This window comes from Oncorhynchus clarkii, chromosome 18 (assembly GCF_045791955.1).
Source record: "Oncorhynchus clarkii lewisi isolate Uvic-CL-2024 chromosome 18, UVic_Ocla_1.0, whole genome shotgun sequence".
Classification (NCBI taxonomy): domain Eukaryota; kingdom Metazoa; phylum Chordata; class Actinopteri; order Salmoniformes; family Salmonidae; genus Oncorhynchus; species Oncorhynchus clarkii.
Window position 1 is genome coordinate 57,893,281 of NC_092164.1, and position 25,021 is coordinate 57,918,301.

General features: G+C 46.9%; 1 protein-coding gene across 1 annotated transcript; it reads right to left on the reverse strand.

The window, feature by feature from the left end:
* Positions 1-5,885: 5,885 nt before the first annotated feature.
* On the reverse strand, positions 5,886-25,021 carry LOC139373778 (ankyrin repeat and SOCS box containing 4). Its single transcript, XM_071114759.1, has 6 exons — positions 24,603-25,021; positions 21,001-21,300; positions 20,607-20,849; positions 17,264-17,511; positions 10,960-11,073; positions 5,886-9,527 (listed from the first exon to the last, which is right to left on the reverse strand). The coding sequence occupies exons 1-6, from the start codon at positions 24,901-24,903 to the stop codon at positions 9,339-9,341; spliced, it is 1,395 nt and encodes a 464-aa protein (XP_070970860.1). The 5' UTR covers positions 24,904-25,021; the 3' UTR covers positions 5,886-9,338.

The window sequence follows — 25,021 nt, forward strand, 5'->3', positions numbered from 1 at the left end:
ACTGGCGTGTCTTTGTTTTGTGTTATAACCTGAATAATATATTGACAATAATTTGATAGAGATTTGCAATATCACCTTTAACAATAAAGTGGTGTTTGACTATTTCAAATGTTGTTTAACTTAATGAAATCTAGGAGTAATATATTACATTGATTAAAATAATGTTCACTGAAATTCAAGACAATAATTCCTTTCTATTTGTGGTCCATAACCTTTCTATCCCTGTTATGTAGCGAGCTGCTTTCTAGACCATCTCCCTGTTCTAACAGCTTGTACTTCCATCCTGTCAGGTATTTTAATTATCTGTATTGTCTACTTGTTGAATGTTTGAAGTCTTGATTTGTGGTTGTTTGATGTCTTGTTAATTGGTGTTGGACCACAGGAAGATTAGCTAGCGTTACGGCGCTAGCTAATGGGGATCCTAATAAAAATGACTCAGTAGTGTAAAAATACGTAAGTACTACTTAAGTAGTTATTTTGGGTATTTATATTTGACAACTTAATGTACTTTCTACTCCATACACTTTCCCTGACACCCAAAAATACTCGTTACATTTTGAATGCTTAGCAGGACAGAAACATGGTCTAATTCACGAAAATCTTTGGTCATCCCTACTGCATTTGATCTGGCAGACTGACTAAACACATGCTTATTTTGTAAATTATGTCAGTGTTGTGTGCCCCTGGCTATCTGTAAATAAAATTTTAAATTTGTGCCGTCTGGTTTGCAGTTTACTTAAGTATATTTTAGGAATTACATTTACTTTTGATACTTAAGTATAACTAAAACCAAATACTTTTACTCAAGTATTATTTTACTGGGTGACTTTTACATGAGTCATTTTCTATTAAGGTATCTTTACTTTTACTCAAGTATGACAATTGGGTACTTTTCCCACCACTGCTTGTACAGTGGCTTGCAGAAGTATTCACCCCCTTGGTATTTTTCCTATTTTGCCTTATAACCTGGAATTAAAATTGATTTTGGGGTGGTTGGTATCATTTGATTTACACAACATGCCTACCACTTTGAAGATTGCAAAATATTTTTTGTTAAACAAGAAATAAGACAAAAAATAAACTTGAGCGTGCATAACTATTCACCCCCCCAAAGTCAATACTTTGTAGAGCCACCTTTTGCAGCAATTACAGCTGCAAGTCTCTTGGGGTATGTCTCTTTAAGCTTGGCACATCTAGGCACTATGATTTTTGCCTATTCTTCAAGACAAAACTGCTCCAGCTCCTTCAAGTTGGATGGGTTCCGCTGGTGTACAGTAATCTTTAAGTCATACCACATATTCTCAATTGGATTGAGGTCTGGGCTTTGACCAGGCCATTCCAAGACATTTTAACCACTCAAGTGTTGCTTTGGCAGTATACTTAGGTTCATTGTTGTGCTGGAAGGTGAACCTCCGTCCCAGTCTCAAATCTCTGGAAGACAAACAGATTTCCCTCAAGAATTTCCCTGTATTTAGTGCCATCCATCATTCCTTCAATTCTGTATCCCATGGAAAAACAGCCGATGGAAAAACATCCCCACAGCATGATGCTGCTACCACCATGCTTCACTGTGGAGATGGTGTTCTCGGGGTGATGACAGGTGTTAGGTTTGCACCAGACAGAGTGATTTCCTTGATGGCTAAACAGCTCAATTTTAGTCTCATCTGACCAGAGTACCTTCTTCCATATCTTTGGGGAGTCTCCCACATGCCTTTTGGTGAACACCAAACGTGTTTGCTTATTTTTTTCTTTAACCAAAGGCTTTTTTCTGGCCATCCACACTTTTGTAAAGCCCAGGTCTGTGGAGTGTACGGCTTAAAGTGGTCTTATGGACATATACTCCAATCTCCACTGTGGAGCTTTGCAGCTCCTTCAGGGTTATCTTTGGTCTCTTTGTTGCCTCTCTGATTCATGCCCTCCTTGACTGGTCCGTGAGTTTTGGCGGGCACCCCTCTCTTGGCAGGTTTGTTGTGGTGCCATTTTATAATGGATGTAATGGCACTCCGTGGGATGTTCAAAGTTTCTGATATTTTTAAATAACTCAACCCTGATCTGTACTTCTCCACAACTTTGTCCCTGACCTGTTTGGAGAGCTCCTTGATCTTCATGGTGCTCCTTGCTTTGTGGTGTTGCAGACTCTGGGGCCATTCAGAACAGGTGTATATATACTGAGATCATGTGACACTTAGATTGCACACAGGTGGACTTTATTTAACTAATTTTGTGACTTTGAAGGTAATTGGTTGCACCAGATTTTATTTAGGGGCTTCATAGCAAAGGGGGTGAATACATATGCACTCACCACTTTCCCATTTTTAAAATGTATTTGTATTTTAATATTTATTTATTTATTTTTCATTTCACCAATTTGGACTATTTTGTGTATGTCCATTAAATAGAATCCATTTAAATTACAGGTTGTAATGCAACAAAATAGGAAAAACGCCAAGGGGGATGAATACTTTTGCAAAGGCACTGTACTCCCTGACTCTGACCTCCCCCATTCCACCCCCTTTCACCACTTGTTTTCAGTAACAGAGTCCATTCCTGGAGAGCTGCCAACCCAGTCAGCAGGTTGATGTTCATTGGGATGAGTCTTGTCCTGGAGGCAGAACTGAGTGATTTCCGCTAGACTGGCCAGCTGCAAAGTCAAAATTTAATGAAAACAAAAGTTTGCTTTTTGATCTTAAATTTAGGTTACGGTTAGGCATTAAGGTTAGCAGTGTGGTTAGGTTTGACATCAGATTGTATAACTTTGTGGCTGTGCCAGCTAGTGACCACTATGTGGAGGTGCCTCCAGAACAAGACTCATGACAAAAAACACTAACCTGCACCCAGTCACCCCAGTGCTGCTTTTCTATTTTCTTTCAACACCGCCTTTCTGACCAATGTACCGGTACTTTAGAACGCATGTCGCCCACCACTGTTTAACCTGCTCCTCACAATTTACAGTTCCTGTCTCTGACCCCTGAACCCCTGCTCTATTTTAGGGCCTTGTGGAGGCTTGCCTGACCCCTCCTCCACACAATATCCCCCCTCTTCTAACCTTACTCAGGCTGCCACAACAACACAGGGACCTGGGCCACAGCGATGATTGGCCTAACTGGGAGGGTTGAACTATGTGTGTTCGGAGGTGAACTACACACTGTTTCATTGGGGTTTTAACACGTCATGCAGTGTATATAGTCAGTTAACTGGACTTTTAAAACTCTCCTGCCTGTTACATTATACAGTACACACACATCAATGATGGTTGCTTAAGGGGAGTGCAGAATACCACCCAGTCTCTAGCCCCTATGGTAGTGGAGAGGCTCTGGTAGTGGAGAGGCTCTGGTGAAGGGCTATGGTAGCACCCTCCCTATCCACATCGACAGGACAGCAGTGGAGAAGGAAAGTTCCTCAGCGTACACATCATGGACAAACTGAAATTGTCCACCCACACAGACAGTGTGGTGAAGAAGGCGCAACAGCGGCACCTAAAACCCTGACAAACTTTTATAGATGCAGAATTGAGAGCATCCTGTCAGGCTGTATCACTGCCTGGTAAATCAAATGCACCGCCCACAACAGCAAGGCAATCCAGAGGGTGGTGCGGTCTGCAATATTCTTGCATATATTCTTATTCCATTCCTTTACTTATATTTGTGTGTACTAGGTATTTGTTGTGGAATTGTTAGATATTGCTGCACTGTCGTAACTGGAAGCACAAGCATTTCGCTACACTCACAATAACATCTGCTAACCATGTATGTATGACCAATACAATTGTATTTGATAGTGGAGAGGCTCTGGTGAAGGGCTATGGTAGTGGAGAGGCCCTAGTGAAGGGCTATGGTAGTGGAGAGGCTCTAGTGGAGGGCTATGGTAGTGGAGAGGCTCTAGTGAAGGGCTATGGTAGTGGAGAGGCTCTAGTGAAGGGCTATGGTAGTGGAGATGCTCTAGTGAAGGGCTATGGTAGTGGAGAGGCCCTAGTGAAGGGCTATGGTAGTGGAGAGGCCCTAGTGAAGGTCTATGGTAGTGGAGAGGCCCTAGTGAAGGTCTATGGTAGTGGAGAGGCCCTAGTGAAGGTCTATGGTAGTGGAGAGGCCCTAGTGAAGGGCTATGGTAGTGGAGAGGCTCTAGTGAAGGGCTATGGTAGTGGAGAGGCCCTAGTGAAGGGATATGGTAGTGGAGAGGCCCTAGTGAAGGTCTATGGTAGTGGAGAGGCCCTAGTGAAGGGCTATGGTAGTGGAGAGGCCCTAGTGAAGGGCTTGTTTGTTCTCTGTTTTCCCTGCAGGGCCTAATGATAATGAGTGGAAATATGGGCAGCATTACTGCCAGATGACACTGAGGAGGTGGGGTAGAAGGGGGGCGTGTGTGAGTGAGCAGGGGGGTAGCTAGCTACCAGACACTCCCCCAAACGCACACGCAACAAGACAATTACAGTCCCCTGCTATTACTCCCTCAAAGACATCACGTGCTACAAGATATAACATTACGTAACTAGAACATAGGCGACTGAATACTTGCGCTAGAAATTGCCCACAGAAACACAGATCTAGGACCAGATTATCCTACCCCATTGTAGGAGAAAAATGACCTTTTATCAGGGGTTACGGACAGCATCTGGTAACACCAGTTGTCACAATTAACCAGGTGGAATTGTGGAGAATAGGATCTTCTCAATACATTGGTTCATTATAAGTCGGGTAGGCAACCCTGGTCCTGGAGGGCCGCAGGCACTTCATACATTCTGATTTAACTGACCTGGAAGACCAGGTGTGTTGAATTCAGGCAGTCACTGAACTGATCAATTAGCTCAGTTGGTCAGGTGTGGTGCCTAGTTGGGAAAAAAATCCTGCAGTACCTGCGGCACTCCAGGAACAGGGTTGCCTACCCCGGTTCTTAGTGACATGCATATATTTACACCAAATCATTTAGTAGGAGCTCTGTTAGGCCTCCTTGTAAGTCTACAAATGAATGGTAATGATGTTCCGGCCCCCCAACCATCCGCTCATGATAAAAAACGGCCCACGGCTGAATCTAGTTGATGATCCCTGCATTACAGCATGTTACGCGGACTGGACTGTCACAAACAAGGCTCCTACTACACAACAAAGTCCTGTAAAACGGCACAGGTAGAGATGTTAAAGAATAAAGAACATATGAATATAAAAGACAGTAGTCGTCTTAAGTCAGTCCATTCTCAATAACAACACTGCCCCTGTGTACTGGGTTGTTTAGGACTCCTTTCACAGTCATCACCATCCATTACCAGACCATTGGAAGCCTCATTGACTACTGGCGCATTGAACATGTCACACTCTAGTGACCCTTCACATGTTAGACCAAAAGACACGTGTTACTGCAAGATCCCCCTACACACACAAACTTACTAACAAAACTATTGACTCCTCCACATCCTCTCTCCTTTCTAGTGTAACTTCCTAAACCACTCTGCTCTTTCTCTATAGAGAATTAATCTGTTCATATATATTACCTGGTTTATGAGACTACAGGACTATACAGATGGAGAGTTGCTGGCTGCTCCATTCATTCCCATTGTGTTTGTTCTCTCCTCATTATTTAAAGTACAGAACCCTGTTGCTCAGCCTCTGAGTGTACTGCCAGTTCACCTCTCTCTCAGCGACGCGCTTCGGGATCTCCTCTCTAACAGAAGGATTAATAGCTTAGAAGGCTTGCTCTATTCAGCCTAAGTCTCTGAAGTGCTCCCTCTATGCTTTCTGCTATTATCTATATTCCCACCATCGCAAATTATACAGTGCCTTGCGAAAGTATTCGGCCCCCTTGAACTTTGCGACCTTTTGCCACATTTCAGGCTTCAAACATAAAGATATAAAACTGTATTTTTTTGTGAAGAATCAACAACAAGTGGGACACAATCATGAAGTGGAACGACATTTATTGGATATTTCAAACTTTTTTAACAAATCAAAAACTGAAAAATTGGGCGTGCAAAATTATCCAGCCCCCTTAAGTTAATACTTTGTAGCGCCACCTTTTGCTGCGATTACAGCTGTAAGTCGCTTGGGGTATGTCTCTATCAGTTTTGCACATCGAGAGACTGAATTGTTTTCCCATTCCTCCTTGCAAAACAGCTCGAGCTCAGTGAGGTTGGATGGAGAGCATTTGTGAACAGCAGTTTTCAGTTCTTTCCACAGATTCTCGATTGGATTCAGGTCTGGACTTTGACTTGGCCATTCTAACACCTGGATATGTTTATTTTTGAACCATTCCATTGTAGATTTTGCTTTATGTTTTGGATCATTGTCTTGTTGGAAGACAAATCTACGTCCCAGTCTCAGGTCTTTTGCAGACTCCATCAGGTTTTCTTCCAGAATGGTCCTGTATTTGGCTCCATCCATCTTCCCATCAATTTTAACCATCTTCCCTGTCCCTGCTGAAGAAAAGCAGGCCCAAACCATGATGCTGCCACCACCATGTTTGACAGTGGGGATGGTGTGTTCAGCTGTGTTGCTTTTACGCCAAACATAACGTTTTGCATTGTTGCCAAAAAGTTCAATTTTGGTTTCATCTGACCAGAGCACCTTCTTCCACATGTTTGGTGTGTCTCCCAGGTGGCTTGTGGCAAACTTTAAACAACACTTTTTATGGATATCTTTAAGAAATGGCTTTCTTCTTGCCACTCTTCCATAAAGGCCAGATTTGTGCAATATACGACTGATTGTTGTCCTATGGACAGAGTCTCCCACCTCAGCTGTAGATCTCTGCAGTTCATCCAGAGTGATCATGGGCCTCTTGGCTGCATCTCTGATCAGTCTTCTCCTTGTATGAGCTGAAAGTTTAGAGGGACGGCCAGGTCTTGGTAGATTTGCAGTGGTCTGATACTCCTTCCATTTCAATATTATCGCTTGCACAGTGCTCCTTGGGATGTTTAAAGCTTGGGAAATCTTTTTGTATCCAAATCCGGCTTTAAACTTCTTCACAACAGTATCTCGGACCTGCCTGGTGTGTTCCTTGTTCTTCATGATGCTCTCTGCGCTTTTGACGGACCTCTGAGACTATCACAGTGCAGGTGCATTTATACGGAGACTTGATTACACACAGGTGGATTGTATTTATCATCATTAGTCATTTAGGTCAACATTGGATCATTCAGAGATCCTCACTGAACTTCTGGAGAGAGTTTGCTGCACTGAAAGTAAAGGGGCTGAAAAATTTTGCACGCCCAATTTTTCAGTTTTTGATTTGTTAAAAAAGTTTGAAATATCCAATAAATGTTGTTCCACTTCATGATTGTGTCCCACTTGTTGTTGATTCTTCACAAAAAATACAGTTTTATATCTTTATGTTTGAAGCCTGAAATGTGGCAAAAGGTCGCAAAGTTCAAGGGGGCCGAATACTTTCACAAGGCACTGTACCTAATGTTGATTGAAATAGACCCACCATTATAAAGACATTTGGGTATGGAGCTTGAAGGTAGAGGTTACATTTAATACAATATACAGAGCCATCGAAGCCTTAAAGGTGATAGGAGCTCAGTCATAAAGAGTGAACTACTTCATCTTAACTACTCTGGAGAGGATCAACACAAAGGGGAAGCTATTTAGAGACCATACATCATTCTTGTGTGCTGTGTTGCCATTGAATAGATGCTTTATTGAACTTATAAGTCTCCAAGTGCATGCTGTAGGATACTGTACATCTGTGCAATGCTAACTATTTCAAAAAGTCATACATTCCCCCCAGCTGGTCGACTGCCTACCTTTGGGCAGATGTAAACACAGAGATTGCAGCAGCATAAAAATGATTCAAAATAACACAACCTTCGACAACGCAGTCATTATCAGAGTATTCCAAAAACATTTGTCTTAGAACTAAAGATAGCGAGTCCCTGTGATGATGTCTGTGCAACACACTGTCAGCACTATCAAGTGAATGGAAACACACTGGAAATGTCTTGAGTGAACTGCCAAGTATTTGTCCTTTTGAAAGGAGCGTGTGAGAGCAGGGTGCACTGGTTGCTGGGTGAAACCCACTGTGGTGAGTCATGGGGTTACCCACACAGAGAGAGGGAGGGAGAAGGGGGGAAGTGATAAAGAAAGAGAGGGAGGGGGAGAAGAGAGAAGGGAGGGAAGGAGAAAAATATACAAAGGGAGAGGGAAGGGAGGTGGGAGGGGGAAGGGAGAGGAAAGGGAGGGGGAGAGGGAAGGGAGAGGGAAGGGAGGTGGGAGGTGGGAGGGGGAAGGGAGAGGGAAGGGAGGGGGAGAGGGAAGGGAGGTGGGAGGGGGAGAGGGAAGGGAGAGGAGGGAAGGGAGGGGTGGGGGAGAGGGAAGGGAGAGGAGGGAAGGGAGGGGTGGGGGAGAGGGAAGGGAGAGGGAAGGGAGGTGGGAGGGAGAGAGGGAGGGAGGGAGGGAGGGAGTCAGACAGTGCTGCAGTGGATCCTTGGTGTCACACCAACAAGTGACATCATAGACCAGGACATCCAGTATTAATGTCCGAAAGAAGCTTCAGCTGTCAGACTGATACATCCATTCATCCATCTGTCAAACATCCATTAATCCACCACGTCGGGCTAAAGAAGACCAATGTCCTCATTAATCATTATCACAATAGACTGCAGTCTACAGTAAGATCAGGATATCCAGTCAGTGTGTTTGACCCAGTGTTAGCCTCGACTGCTAGGCAGTGCTATCGTCATCTCTTTTGGTTCCACTTTCAGCTACAGCATCTCTTAGTACAGTTTTTTTATTTTTTATTTCCTGTTTCAATGACTGGACCTAAGTGATAGTGTTAGGAAAGCACCTGGCCAGACTTCCTTTATCACTACACTCTATGTCTAGGGGTCCTAGGCTTGGCTAAATGATCTGTCATTTATCTAAATGTGTGTATTAACATGAGAAGAAAGACTAAGCGGGCCAGGTGTTGAATACCTGTGTCCGAGGAGACAGCAAACTTACCAAGTTCAGGTCAATCTCTGTCTCAGCTCTATACTTGTGGTTGGCATTTGTTCAAGTAGTGATATACAAAATAATATACAAAAGGCCCACAACAAGTTTTTACACAAACGCTGGCTGGCCAACCTCCCTCTTTGCAATCACCTGCAGTCACTTATTGCCCCCGCCTGGGTAAATCCACTGTTTATCGAGGCTTCCTGGCAGAGCTTAGCACCTGACCCGGTTGCTGCTGCCACCTAGGGATAGAGTGTGGAAGTGGCAGTGTGCTGTATACCTGTGCACCTAGTTAAGCACTAACTAACCTAAACTACCCACCATATATACTACTACCAATAGCATCAGATACTGTCTCTTGTATCACTCAGGGTAGCTGTTCTCTAAAGGTAGATCATTCAGCCAAACACCTAGTCAGTAAGTCCATCAATAGAAGGTCCCCTCAGGTTCCAGTAGCAGGTATCTCTGGATGGGGGGAGGTAGGGGGAGGGTCCCTACCCCAGTGTGACAGCGGTTCTCCATAGCCCTCCTGACAGCACACCGGGCCAGGTGCATCAGACAACGAGGAGTGTTGGAGCACACAGCAAACATGGACTCATAGAATTCCTCATGTTGCTGGAGAAACAAAACAGAAATCTATTGCAGCGACCTTAACCCAACACACAGCGACCTTAACCCAACACACAGCGACCTTAACCCAACACACAGCGACCTTAACCCAACACACAGCGACCTTAACCCAACACACAGCGACCTTAACCCAACACACAGCGACCTTAACCCAACACACAGCGACCTTAATCTAACCTTAACCCAACACACAGCGACCTTAACCCAACACACAGCGACCTTAACCCAACACACAGCGACCTTAACCCAACACACAGCGACCTTAACCCAACACACACCTTAACCCAACACACAGCGACCTTAACCCAACACACAGCGACCTTAACCCAACACACAGCGACCTTAACCCAACACACAGCGACCTTAACCCAACACACAGCGACCTTAACCCAACACACAGCGACCTTAACCCAACACACAGCGACCTTAACCCAACACACAGCGACCTTAACCCAACACACAGCGACCTTAACCCAACACACAGCGACCTTAACCCAACACACAGCGACCTTAACCCAACACACAGCGACCTTAACCCAACACACAGCGACCTTAACCCAACACACAGCGACCTTAACCCAACACACAGCGACCTTAACCCAACACACAGCGACCTTAACCCAACACACAGCGACCTTAACCCAACACACAGCGACCTTAACCCAACACACAGCGACCTTAACCCAACACACAGCGACCTTAACCCAACACACAGCGACCTTAACCCAACACACAGCGACCTTAACCCAACACACAGCGACCTTAACCCAACACACAGCGACCTTAACCCAACACACGACCTTAACTTAACAACACACAGCGACCTTAACCCAACACACAGCGACCTTAACCCAACACACAGCGACCTTAACAACACACAGCGACCTTAACCCAACACACAGCGACCTTAACCCAACACACAGCGACCTTAACCCAACACACAGCGACCTTAACCCAACACACAGCGACCTTAACCCAACACACAGCGTCCTTAACCCAACACACAGCGACCTTAACCCAACACACAGCGACCTTAACCCAACACACAGCGACCTTAACCCAACACACAGCGACCTTAACCCAACACACAGCGACCTTAACCCAACACACAGCGACCTTAACCCAACACACAGCGACCTTAACCCAACACCTTGTCAAAAGGTTCGGATCTCTGGGCGTAACGACTAACGTGTTGGGTTGACAGTCACTGGACCCGGGTTCAAATTCACTATAATATGGAGGATACGCATAAATTAACGTCAGTGCATAATCCCTTTGGGGTGATTATATCATAATAAATGTGTCTAAGACTGGTCCTGATTAGTGTGCAACTAAGTCAGCAACATTTCAATTTGTTTAACTCTATTATACTTCAAAGTCCAACAATGAGATTTGACACTGTATTTTTGTAGGTTACCTTGTAGGAGGCTTCAGGAATGGATGATCTCCACTTGTTGGTGGGTTTGATGCGCTCATATGAGTTCATCATGACTTCCACTGCATTGGGACACTCATGGCAGGCCTGCAACACCTACAGAGGTAGACAAATGGTAGGAATTGTAGGAATTGTAGGAATTGTGCACCAATATTGAATTTTTTATGAAATGACATGGCCTTTAATATAGACCACATAGAACATTCTATAAATCAGATTATTAATATTAATTAAGAATTTCTAAAATGGCAAATTTGTTACATGTCCCTCTGTGACTTCTAGGAAGATTTGAACCCACTTAACCCCAACATTGTACAACGTTTTCACCATCATTGCCCTAGTTATTTCCAAATAATATTATTTATTCCATGTGATTAGTGATTAATCTGTCCTTCATTTTATGGTGAAACTATTAATTTTTAAAATTAGTTTTCTAAAAGAAACATTGAATATCTAATAGTCAAATCCTAGTGTATAAGCAGGTGAGCTGATTCTACTCTTTTTGGACATTTTGTGTTGTTTTGTGGTGGAACACTGAGCGGGTTGGGCATAACATGTCAACCCTGTTACCCATAGACAGGCTAGAACTGTTTTACCAACATGTTGTTTTGTGTGAATCTTGCAGTGTTCAACACTGGGACATCATTTACAATCAAAGCGTGTTTGTTTAGTGAGTTCACCAGATCAGAGGCAGTAGATGACCAAGGATCTTCTCTTGATAAGTGTGTGAATTGGACCATTTTCCTGTCAAAGTGTAACGAATACTTTTGGGTGTCAAGGCAAATGTATGGAGTAAAAGGTACATCATTTTCTTCAGGAATGTAGTGAGGTAAAAGTTGTCAAAAATATATATTGTAAAGTACAGATAACCCCAAAAGGACTTAAGTAGTCCTTTAAAGTATTTTTACTTAATTATCTCCACTGACCACCAAAGTGTTTCCCCTACCTTGTAGAACTCAGGCGGGTATCTCCACTGACCACCAAAGTGTTTCCCCTACCTTGTAGAACTCAGGCGGGTATCTCCACTGACCACCAAAGTGTTTCCCCTACCTTGTAGAACTCAGGCGGGTATCTCCACTGACCACCAAAGTGTTTCCCCTACCTTGTAGAACTCAGGCGGGTATCTCCACTGACCACCAAAGTGTTTCCCCTACCTTGTAGAACTCAGGCGGGTATCTCCACTGACCACCAAAGTGTTTCCCCTACCTTGTAGAACTCAGGCGGGTATCTCCACTGACCACCAAAGTGTTTCCCCTACCTTGTAGAACTCAGGCGGGTATCTCCACTGACCACCAAAGTGTTTCCCCTACCTTGTAGAACTCAGGCGGGTATCTCCACTGACCACCAAAGTGTTTCCCCTACCTTGTAGAACTCAGGCGGGTATCTCCACTGACCACCAAAGTGTTTCCCCTACCTTGTAGAACTCAGGCGGGTATCTCCACTGACCACCAAAGTGTTTCCCCTACCTTGTAGAACTCAGGCGGGTATCTCCACTGACCACCAAAGTGTTTCCCCTACCTTGTAGAACTCAGGCGGGTATCTCCACTGACCACCAAAGTGTTTCCCCTACCTTGTAGAACTCAGGCGGGTATCTCCACTGACCACCAAAGTGTTTCCCCTACCTTGTAGAACTCAGGCGGGTATCTCCACTGACCACCAAAGTGTTTCCCCTACCTTGTAGAACTCAGGCGGGTATCTCCACTGACCACCAAAGTGTTTCCCCTACCTTGTAGAACTCAGGCGGGTATCTCCACTGACCACCAAAGTGTTTCCCCTACCTTGTAGAACTCAGGCGGGTATCTCCACTGACCACCAAAGTGTTTCCCCTACCTTGTAGAACTCAGGCGGGTATCTCCACTGACCACCAAAGTGTTTCCCCTACCTTGTAGAACTCAGGCGGGTATCTCCACTGACCACCAAAGTGTTTCCCCTACCTTGTAGAACTCAGGCGGGTATCTCCACTGACCACCAAAGTGTTTCCCCTACCTTGTAGAACTCAGGCGGGTATCTCCACTGACCACCAAAGTGTTTCCCCTACCTTGTAGAACTCAGGCGGGTATCTCCACTGACCACCAAAGTGTTTCCCCTACCTTGTAGAACTCAGGCGGGTATCTCCACTGACCACCAAAGTGTTTCCCCTACCTTGTAGAACTCAGGCGGGTATCTCCACTGACCACCAAAGTGTTTCCCCTACCTTGTAGAACTCAGGCGGGTATCTCCACTGACCACCAAAGTGTTTCCCCTACCTTGTAGAACTCAGGCGGGTATCTCCACTGACCACCAAAGTGTTTCCCCTACCTTGTAGAACTCAGGCGGGTATCTCCACTGACCACCAAAGTGTTTCCCCTACCTTGTAGAACTCAGGCGGGTATCTCCACTGACCACCAAAGTGTTTCCCCTACCTTGTGGAACTCAGGCGGGTATCTCCACTGACCACCAAAGTGTTTCCCCTACCTTGTGGAACTCAGGCGGGTATCTCCACTGACCACCAAAGTGTTTCCCCTACCTTGTAGAACTCAGGCGGGTATCTCCACTGACCACCAAAGTGTTTCCCCTACCTTGTAGAACTCAGGCGGGTATCTCCACTGACCACCAAAGTGTTTCCCCTACCTTGTAGAACTCAGGCGGGTATCTCCACTGACCACCAAAGTGTTTCCCCTACCTTGTAGAACTCAGGCGGGTATCTCCACTGACCACCAAAGTGTTTCCCCTACCTTGTAGAACTCAGGCGGGTATCTCCACTGACCACCAAAGTGTTTCCCCTACCTTGTAGAACTCAGGCGGGTATCTCCACTGACCACCAAAGTGTTTCCCCTACCTTGTAGAACTCAGGCGGGTATCTCCACTGACCACCAAAGTGTTTCCCCTACCTTGTAGAACTCAGGCGGGTATCTCCACTGACCACCAAAGTGTTTCCCCTACCTTGTAGAACTCAGGCGGGTATCTCCACTGACCACCAAAGTGTTTCCCCTACCTTGTAGAACTCAGGCGGGTATCTCCACTGACCACCAAAGTGTTTCCCCTACCTTGTAGAACTCAGGCGGGTATCTCCACTGACCACCAAAGTGTTTCCCCTACCTTGTAGAACTCAGGCGGGTATCTCCACTGACCACCAAAGTGTTTCCCCTACCTTGTAGAACTCAGGCGGGTATCTCCACTGACCACCAAAGTGTTTCCCCTACCTTGTAGAACTCAGGCGGGTATCTCCACTGACCACCAAAGTGTTTCCCCTACCTTGTAGAACTCAGGCGGGTATCTCCACTGACCACCAAAGTGTTTCCCCTACCTTGTAGAACTCAGGCGGGTATCTCCACTGACCACCAAAGTGTTTCCCCTACCTTGTAGAACTCAGGCGGGTATCTCCACTGACCACCAAAGTGTTTCCCCTACCTTGTAGAACTCAGGCGGGTATCTCCACTGACCACCAAAGTGTTTCCCCTACCTTGTAGAACTCAGGCGGGTATCTCCACTGACCACCAAAGTGTTTCCCCTACCTTGTAGAACTCAGGCGGGTATCTCCACTGACCACCAAAGTGTTTCCCCTACCTTGTAGAACTCAGGCGGGTATCTCCACTGACCACCAAAGTGTTTCCCCTACCTTGTAGAACTCAGGCGGGTATCTCCACTGACCACCAAAGTGTTTCCCCTACCTTGTAGAACTCAGGCGGGTATCTCCACCTTGTAGAACTCAGGCGGGTATCTCCACTGACCACCAAAGTGTTTCCCCTACCTTGTAGAACTCAGGCGGGTATCTCCACTGACCACCAAAGTGTTTCCCCTACCTTGTAGAACTCAGGCGGGTATCTCCACTGACCACCAAAGTGTTTCCCCTACCTTGTAGAACTCAGGCGGGTATCTCCACTGACCACCAAAGTGTTTCCCCTACCTTGTAGAACTCAGGCGGGTATCTCCACTGACCACCAAAGTGTTTCCCCTACCTTGTAGAACTCAGGCGGGTATCTCCACTGACCACCAAAGTGTTTCCCCTACCTTGTAGAACTCAGGCGGGTATCTCCACTGACCACCAAAGTGTTTCCCCTACCTTGTAGAACTCAGGCGGGTATCTCCACTGACCACCAAAGTGTTTCCCCTACCTTGTAGAACTCAGGCGGGTATCTCCACTGACCACCAAAGTGTTTCCCCTACCTTGTAGAACTCAGGCGGGTATCTCCACTGACCACCAAAGTGTTTCCCCTACCTTGTAGAACTCAGGCGGGTATCTCCACTGACCACCAAAGTGTTTCCCCTACCTTGTAGAACTCAGGCGGGTATCTCCACTGACCACCAAAGTGTTTCCCCTACCTTGTAGAACTCAGGCGGGTATCTCCACTGACCACCAAAGTGTTTCCCCTACCTTGTGGAACTCAGGCGGGTATCTCCACTGACCACCAAAGTGTTTCCCCTACCTTGTGGAACTCAGGCGGGTATCTCCACTGACCACCAAAGTGTTTCCCCTACCTTGTAGAACTCAGGCGGGTATCTCCACTGACCACCAAAGTGTTTCCCCTACCTTGTAGAACTCAGGCGGGTATCTCCACTGACCACCAAAGTGTTTCCCCTACCTTGTAGAACTCAGGCGGGTATCTCCACTGACCACCAAAGTGTTTCCCCTACCTTGTGGAACTCAGGCGGGTATCTCCACTGACCACCAAAGTGTTTCCCCTACCTTGTAGAACTCAGGCGGGTATCTCCACTGACCACCAAAGTGTTTCCCCTACCTTGTAGAACTCAGGCGGGTATCTCCACTGACCACCAAAGTGTTTCCCCTACCTTGTGGAACTCAGGCGGGTATCTCCACTGACCACCAAAGTGTTTCCCCTACCTTGTAGAACTCAGGCGGGTATCTCCACTGACCACCAAAGTGTTTCCCCTACCTTGTGGAACTCAGGCGGGTATCTCCACTGACCACCAAAGTGTTTCCCCTACCTTGTAGAACTCAGGCGGGTATCTCCACTGACCACCAAAGTGTTTCCCCTACCTTGTAGAACTCAGGCGGGTATCTCCACTGACCACCAAAGTGTTTCCCCTACCTTGTAGAACTCAGGCGGGTATCTCCACTGACCACCAAAGTGTTTCCCCTACCTTGTAGAACTCAGGCGGGTATCTCCACTGACCACCAAAGTGTTTCCCCTACCTTGTAGAACTCAGGCGGGTATCTCCACTGACCACCAAACCACCAAAGTGTTTCCCCTACCTTGTAGAACTCAGGCGGGTATCTCCACTGACCACCAAAGTGTTTCCCCTACCTTGTAGAACTCAGGCGGGTATCTCCACTGACCACCAAAGTGTTTCCCCTACCTTGTAGAACTCAGGCGGGTATCTCCACTGACCACCAAAGTGTTTCCCCTACCTTGTAGAACTCAGGCGGGTATCTCCACTGACCACCAAAGTGTTTCCCCTACCTTGTAGAACTCAGGCGGGTATCTCCACTGACCACCAAAGTGTTTCCCCTACCTTGTAGAACTCAGGCGGGTATCTCCACTGACCACCAAAGTGTTTCCCCTACCTTGTAGAACTCAGGCGGGTATCTCCACTGACCACCAAAGTGTTTCCCCTACCTTGTAGAACTCAGGCGGGTATCTCCACTGACCACCAAAGTGTTTCCCCTACCTTGTAGAACTCAGGCGGGTATCTCCACTGACCACCAAAGTGTTTCCCCTACCTTGTAGAACTCAGGCGGGTATCTCCACTGACCACCAAAGTGTTTCCCCTACCTTGTAGAACTCAGGCGGGTATCTCCACTGACCACCAAAGTGTTTCCCCTACCTTGTAGAACTCAGGCGGGTATCTCCACTGACCACCAAAGTGTTTCCCCTACCTTGTAGAACTCAGGCGGGTATCTCCACTGACCACCAAAGTGTTTCCCCTACCTTGTAGAACTCAGGCGGGTATCTCCACTGACCACCAAAGTGTTTCCCCTACCTTGTAGAACTCAGGCGGGTATCTCCACTGACCACCAAAGTGTTTCCCCTACCTTGTAGAACTCAGGCGGGTATCTCCACTGACCACCAAAGTGTTTCCCCTACCTTGTAGAACTCAGGCGGGTATCTCCACTGACCACCAAAGTGTTTCCCCTACCTTGTAGAACTCAGGCGGGTATCTCCACTGACCACCAAAGTGTTTCCCCTACCTTGTAGAACTCAGGCGGGTATCTCCACTGACCACCAAAGTGTTTCCCCTACCTTGTAGAACTCAGGCGGGTATCTCCACTGACCACCAAAGTGTTTCCCCTACCTTGTAGAACTCAGGCGGGTATCTCCACTGACCACCAAAGTGTTTCCCCTACCTTGTGGAACTGCGGCGGGTAGACCCGTGGAGCTCCAAAATTGAGCAGCAGCTGGTAACAGAGCTCAGGGATGGCCATGGGCCTGACAGAGGTGACCTTCAGGACATACTGGATGGGTTCACAGCCGTTGATGTCCATGGTCGTAGTGTCCGCCCCCGCCTCCAGCAGCATCTGCATCAGCACGTGGTCACAGTTCCAGGAGGCCTTGTGCAGGGCTGTCTTATAGTCGTCTTCATACAGGTTAGGGTCTGGAACCAACAAAGGGTTAGGGTCTGGAACCAACAAAGGGTTAGGGTCTGGAACCAACAAAGGGTTAGGGTCTGGAACCAACAAAGGGTTAGGGTCTGGAACCAACAAAGGGTTAGGGTCTGGAACCAACAAAGGGTTAGGGTCTGGAACCAACAAAGAGTTAGGGTCTGGAACCAACAAAGGGTTAGGGTCTGGAACCAACAAAGGGTTAGGGCCTGGAACCAACAAAGGGTTAGGGTCTGGAACCAACAAAGGGTTAGGGTCTGGAACCAACAAAGGGTTAGGGTCTGGAACCAATAAAGGGTTAGGGTCTGGAACCAACAAAGGGTTAACAGTAATGTAGTTTTCCTCCTTTTTTTCTACCAGTAATTAGCATACACAATTACCTAGACAAATGCCTAGAAGATATGATGTGAGGCAAAGTCATTTTGCATCCTGACGATGATAATTCATCTGACGAGGTGAACCATGATGTAAATCCAAGCCTTATAAGGAGCCGTATCAAGCGTCTCAGAGTGAAGTGCTGATTTAGGATCGGTTTTGCTGTTAACCCATAAGAGTCTAAGCCCTGTCTAAGCCGTGGGAGGGGGTAGGGTTCTACTAAGCTATATGGAAATGTTTTAAGAAAGTCATACCAAGGATCATTTAGCTATGTGATTTTGAATTTAAGACGCCTTGAAGAATAAAAAATGGCATTACTGCTATTAGCCCGTACAAACGCATTGACTAACAGATTCACTACAAGGAACAACAGATAGTCCCCCAAAAAACATCTGTAGGAAGTTTGTTCTGAAGTATCTGTCCTATGCCTTATTTTTGGCACTCCATATATACTTCCATACATTTTTTCAGCTAGTACCGGGGACCTTGAGACGAGTCTTGTGAGGCCTGTGTGCAACCGACATGTACATACGTATGTGTTCGTGAGAGTCTCACCTTTCCACAGAGGGGTGTGTAGCCAAAACTGTCCGTTGGCAGATCGGCTGTGAGAAGACCGATTTTCAGGATGACAAACACTGCTCTAGCTCTGTCACCTTTCACCACAGATGCTCTAGCTCTGTCACCTTTCACCACAGATGCTCTAGCTCTGTCACCTTTCACCACAGATGCTCTAGCTCTGTCACCTTTCACCACAGATGCAGAAGGCCGACATATATGGATTCCGTGGATTGATTCAATGCAAAAAACAGATATATCTAGCTTAAACTGACACTTTAAAAATATTGTAATTAGATTTCTGCGCGGACATCGACTCTAAGGGGTTTTAAGATTACAATCAATAAGACAACATGGACAGGAGGGACCTGATCCTAGATCAGCACTCCTACTTTGAGATGCTTGATACATACAGTACGGCCCCAGACCTCATCTGTATACTTCTGGCCCTTCTGTGGACACTGTGTTAACTAACCTCCAGATGAGCTTCAATGCCATACAACTCTCCTTCCGTGGCCTCCAACTGCTCTTAAATGCAAGTAAAACTAAATGCATGCTCTTCAACCGATCGCTGCCCACACCTGCCCACCTGTCCAGCATCACTACTCGGGACGGTTCTGACGTAGAATATGTGGACAACTATAAATACCTAGGTGTCTGGTTAGACTGTAAACTCTCCTTCCAGACTCACATTAAACATCTCCAATCCAAAATTAAATCTAGAATCGACTACCTATTTCTCAACAAAGCCTCCTTCACTCATGCTGCTAAACATACCCTCGTAAAACTGACTATCCTACCGATCCTTGACTTTGGCGATATCATTTTCAAAATAGCCTCCAACACTCTACTCAGCAAATTGGATGTAGTCTATCACAGTGCCATCCGTTTTTGTCACCAAAGCCCCATATACTACCATATACTACATATACTACCACCATATGCTCTCGTTGGCTGGCCCTCGCTTCATATTTCTTGCGAAACCCACTGGCTCCAGGTCATCTATAAGTATTTTCTAGGTAAAGCTCACTGGTATTTTCTTATCTCAGCTCACTGGTCACCATAGCAACACCCACCGGTAGCACGCACTCCAGCAGATATATTTCACTGGTCATCCCCAAAGCCAATTCCTACTTTGGTCGCCTTGTTCTCTGCTGCCAACGACTGGAACAAATTGCAAATATCACTGAAGCTGGAGACTCATATCTCCCTCACAAACTTTAAGCATCATCTGTCAAAGCAGCTCACAGATCATTGCACCTGTAAATAGCTGTAAATAGCTGTAAATAGCTGTAAATAGCTGTAAATAGCTGTAAATAGCCCATCAAACTACCACATATTGTTCTTTTTTTGTTGTTGCTCCATTGCACCCCAGTATCTCGACTTGCACATTCATCTTCTGCACATCTACCACTCCAGTGTTTATTTTATTTTATTTAAAATTATTTATTTTTTTGAATTTTACCCCTTTTTCTCCCCAATTTCGTAGTATCCAATTGTTGTAGTAGCTACTATCTTGTGTCATCGCTACAACTCCCGTACGGGCTCGGGAGAGACGAAGGTTGAAAGTCATGCGTCCTCCGATACACAACCAACCAAGCCGCTGCTTCTTTAACACAGCGCACATCCAACCCGGAAGCCAGCCGCACCAATGCGCCAGAGGAAACACCGTGCACCTGGCCACCTTGGCTAGCGTACACTGCGCCCAGCCCGCCACAGGAGTCGCTGGTGCGCGATGAGACAAGGACACCCCTACCGACCAAGCCCTCCCTAACCCGGGCGACGCTAGGCCAATTGTGCGTCGCCCCACGGACCTCCCGGTCGCGGCCGGTTACGACAGAGCCTGGGCGCGAACCCAGGGAGGCCCCTATCACTCCAGTCTTTAATTGCTAAATTATAATTACTTCGCCACTACGGCCTATTTATTGCCTTACCTCCCTAATCTTACCTCATTTGCACACACTGTATATAGATTTATTCTATTGTGTTACTCTGTGTTGTTTTTTGTGTTGCACTGCTTTGCTTTATCTTGGCCAGGTCGCAGTTGTAAATGAGAACTTGTTCTCAACTGGCCTACCTGGTTAAATAAAGGTGAAATAAATAAATAAATAAAAAATCTGTTAGGAGTGACCCAGAACACCAATCCGTTTTACCTCACCTGCGCCGTGGTCCAGCAGAATGCGGCAGACCAGGTGGTGGTCCTCGCTGTAGGTCTGTTCACGGATGTCCAGGGCCCAGAAGGCTGCAGTGATCAGGGGCGTCTCCTGGAGGGAGTTGACCGCGTCCACCTGGGCCCCGTGGGAGATGTAGAGAGCCACCAGCTCAGGGATTCCCAGGCGGGCTGCGGTGTGTAAAGGTGTGTCCTCGTCTTTGCTCTGACTGGGCTTGTTCACATTGCCCCCTGGAGGTAGGGAGGGAAGGAGGCAGGGAGATAGAAAATGCAGTAGGCCTACTTAATGATATGATTTTGCATATCCAAAGAGATGGCAACCTCAAAATAACATGATTTTACCTGCACTGAACACTTTTATTTAATCTCCATCCATTCTCACCATTAAGGATGAGTTGCTTGGCACAGTCCACAGACTCTTTAGTTATACAGTAGTGTAGTGGTGTGTGTCCACTCAGAGACAGGCTGTTGACCCTCGCCCCGTGGCCCAATAACAGGGCCACACAGTCGCCGTGGGCGACAGTACAGGCCACGTGAAGAGGGGTCTTCCCATTGGGCTTCCTGTTAACCGCCGCCCCCTTCTGCAGCAGCACCAGAGCTGTCTCCAGGTAGTTGTACATTACACAGACGTGGAGGGCCATCGCCCAAGAACACTCTAGCTTGTAGTCTGGCAACCAGAAACCTAGAGTAGTGAAAAAAACATTACAAATAATAACGTTTTACCATCATTATTGAGCCTCAATCTCCCCTCTCTCTCCCAATGGCATCCTGAGAGTAGTGAGCCCGACAACCTACCAGATCAATCCCTTCTCCTCACTTCCCTCATCAATTAATTTCTGACCACTGGCTGCATCCCCTCTGACTTCAAAATGTCCCAAGTCGCTCCACTCCTCAAGAAACCAACACTCGACCCCTCTGTGTTACGGTGGATCTCCACGCTGCCAAATCTGACTCTCTCTCCTTTGTTCTCATCCTCCTAGATCTATCCGCTGCCTTTGACACCATGAACCATCATATCCTCCTCTCCACCCTCTCAGGGCTGGCCGTCTTAGGCTCTGCACACTCTTGGATCCCATCCTACCTGACAGGCCGCTCCTACCAGGTGACGTGGAGAGGATCTGTGTCTGCACCACGTACTCTCACTACTGGTGTCCCTCAGGGTTCGGTTCTAGGCCCTCTCCTCTCTCTCTATATGGTCTCTCCTATCATTGCTATGCAGATGACACTTAACTACTTTTCTCCTTCCCCCTTCTGACACCCAGGTGGCAACACACATGTTTGCGTGCCTGGCAGATATCTCAGCTGGATGTCGGGCCACCACCTCAAGCTCAACCTCGACAAGACGGAGCTGCTCTTCTTCCTGGGGAAGGCCTGTCGCTACAAGACCTCTCCATCACAATTTATAACTCCACAGTGTCCCCCTCCCAGAGTGCAAATAACCTTGTCTTGACCCTGGACAACACCATGTCGTTCTCTGCAAACATCAAAGCAGTGACTCGCTCCCGCAGGTTCATGCTGTACAACATCCGTAGAGTATGACCCTACCTCACACAAGAATTGGTTCAGGTCCTAATCCAGGCACTTGTCATCTCCCGTCTGGACTACTGCAACTTGCTGTTTGCTTGGCTCCCCGCTTGTGCCATCAAACCCCTGCAACTTATCCAGAATGCAGCAGCCCAGCCGGTGTTCACCCTTTCCAAGTTTCAGTTGAAGCTCACATCCACTATAAAACCATGGTACTTGCCGACGGAGCAGCAAGAGGAATTGCCCCTCCCTATCTTCAGGCTTTGCTCAAACCCTACACCCCAACCAGAGTACTCCGGTCTGCCACCTCTTGGTCCTCCCACACCTACGGGAGGGAAACTCCCACTCAGTCCAGTCCAAGCTCTTCTCTGTCCTGGCAACCAATGGTGGAACCAGCTTCCCCCAGAATCTTGGACAGCAGAGTCCCTACCCATCTACCGAAAACATCTGAAACACTAAAGAGTATCTTAAATAATCCCACAGCACCCTCACACCCCCCAAAATAGATTGCACCGTCACAGGATGCCACCTTTCCAACAAGTCAGTTGGCCAAATTTCTGCCCTGCTAGAGCTGCCCCGGTCAACTGTAAGTGCTGTTATTGTGAAGTGGAAATGTCTAGGAGCAACAACGGCTCAGCCATGAAGTGGTAGGCCACACAAGCTCACAGAACAGGACCGCAGAGGGCTGAAGCGCGTTGTGAGTAAAAATCATCTGTCCTCGGTTGCAACACTCACTACCAATTTCCAAACTGCCTTTGGAAGCAACATCAGCACAAGAACTGTTCGTCGGGAGCTTCATGAAATGGGTTCCCATGGCCAAGCAGCCACACACAAGCTTAAGTTCACCATGCACAATGCCAAGCGTCAACTGGAGTGGTGTAAAGCTCGCTGCCATTGGACTCTGGAGCAGTGGAAATGCATTCTCTGGAGTGATGAATCATGCTTCATCATCTGGCAGTCCGTCAGATGAATCTGGGTTTGGCCTGCCCCAGTACATAGTGCCAACTGTAAAGTTTGATGGAGGATGAATAATGGCCTGGGTCTGTTTTTCATGGTTCGGGCAAGGCCCCTTATTTCCAGTGAGGGGAAATCTTAACACTGTGTCATACAACGACATTCGAGACGATTCTGTGCTTCCCACTTTGTGGCAAAGTTTTGGGGAAGGCCCTTTCTCGTTTCTGCATGACAATGCCCCCGTGCACAAAGCGAGGTCCATACGGAAATGGTTTGTCAAGATCGATGTGGAAGAACTTGACTGGCCTGCACAGAGCCCTGACCTCAACCACATCGAACACCTTTGGGATGAATTGGAACGCAGACTGCGAGCCAGGCCTAATCGCCCAACACCAGTGCCCGACCTCACTAATGCTCTTGTGGTTGAATGGAAGCAAGTCCCCGCAGCAATGTTCCAACATCTAGTGGAAAGCCTTCCAAGAAGTGTGGAGGCTGTTATAGCAGCAAGGGGGGAACCAACTCCATATTAATGCCCATGATTTTGGAATGAGATGTTTGACGAGCAGTTGTCTACATACTTTTGGTCATGTAGTAAATCTTAAGGTGAATGCACTAACTGTAAGTCGCTCTGGATAAGAGCGTCACCTAAATTACTAAAATGAAAATGTTCCACCAAGAGTGTCTGAATGCCTTTTGCACATTCGGTTACCTTGCCTAATAGCAGGGGTAATTGCTGTATTCTAACTTGGCAAGTCAGTTAAGAACAAATTCTTATTACAATGACGGCTTACACCGGCCAATTGTGCGCCGCCCTATGGGACTCCCAATCACGGCCAGTTGTGATACAGCCTGGATTGAAACCAGTGTGTCTGTAGTGACACCTCTACCACTGAGATGCAGTGCCTTAGATCGCTGCTCCACTCGGGAGCCTTTACCAAGCGTTACTATATAAGGTGGCACAAAAAACAGGAGTGAATATGATGGTATGCATGAGGAGAATAATAACAAGAAAGTCAATAATCTTGTGCCTTTTCCAACTCTAGAAACTCTCCCTGGACATCACTCTACTCAGGGTACTTACTCTAAGTGGGTCTGATGGAGGTCTAGCGCCATCAAGTGGGGGTATTCTACACTACACCACAACGCCTGTATTATAAGCACCGTTGACAGTTAAATAACCCACCACACCCTATCTAAACTAATGCAGCCTAGCCACAAATCTGCTTTGAATACCCTGAGTATATGCATTGTCAGACATACAGTACCAGTAAGGTATCATCTAATGCAGGCGTGCATAGAGTTAAACCAATGCAATGATATCCCTGTTGCATCAAACCCCCCACCACACATGGAGGCCAACATTAGTCAGTCAAAAGTGATATCAGTATTCATCTTTACCATGTGTGAATGAAATCAAAACCATGCCTTTACCTTAGTTCCTGCATACTCCTACAATGCACAACCCTAGTCTGGAATCCAAACTCACTAGCACAACCGCAACCCTACCTTGCTTGTATGAGGCCAGGATCATGCGTTTGTCCTCCACCTCCAGCACAGTGTCGATGTCCAGGTTGGTGGTGTACAGTATCTCCAGGACCTCCGTTACGTTGTTGGTCTGTAGGGCCTCCAGGAAACGGGCCTTGATCTGCCTAGCAGTCTGTTGTCTGGGGGTCAGCAGCTCCTCCATGGCCCACCGTCCCTTCTCTTCTTCTGGTGTTACTACTGCTCTCACCAAGGCATGGAGGCACCTTCTGATGATGTCATGAATAGTGGATAGTATTAGGCTTACACGGACAGACATAGACATCCCCTCCCTCTCTGGGGGTCTCCTACTGAAGTGACAGTGTCCACAACACACCACACCAGGATTCTAGAAAGAGAGAGGAAGGGAGGAAGTGAAAGAGAGGGAAGGACGGAAAGAGAGC

What these genes read in the sequence shown, in the direction of transcription:
- LOC139373778 (XM_071114759.1), bottom strand. Translation starts at nt 24,903, where the DNA reads ATGTCTATGTCTGTCCGTGTAAGCCTAATACTATCCACTATTCATGAC. An exon ending in TCTGCTGGACCACGGCGCAG is followed by an intron (nt 17,512 to 20,606) that starts GTGAGGTAAAAC and finishes TGTTGGTTCCAG; the next exon opens with ACCCTAACCTGTATGAAGAC. An exon ending in TTCCTGAAGCCTCCTACAAG is followed by an intron (nt 9,528 to 10,959) that starts GTAACCTACAAA and finishes TTGTTTCTCCAG; the next exon opens with CAACATGAGGAATTCTATGA.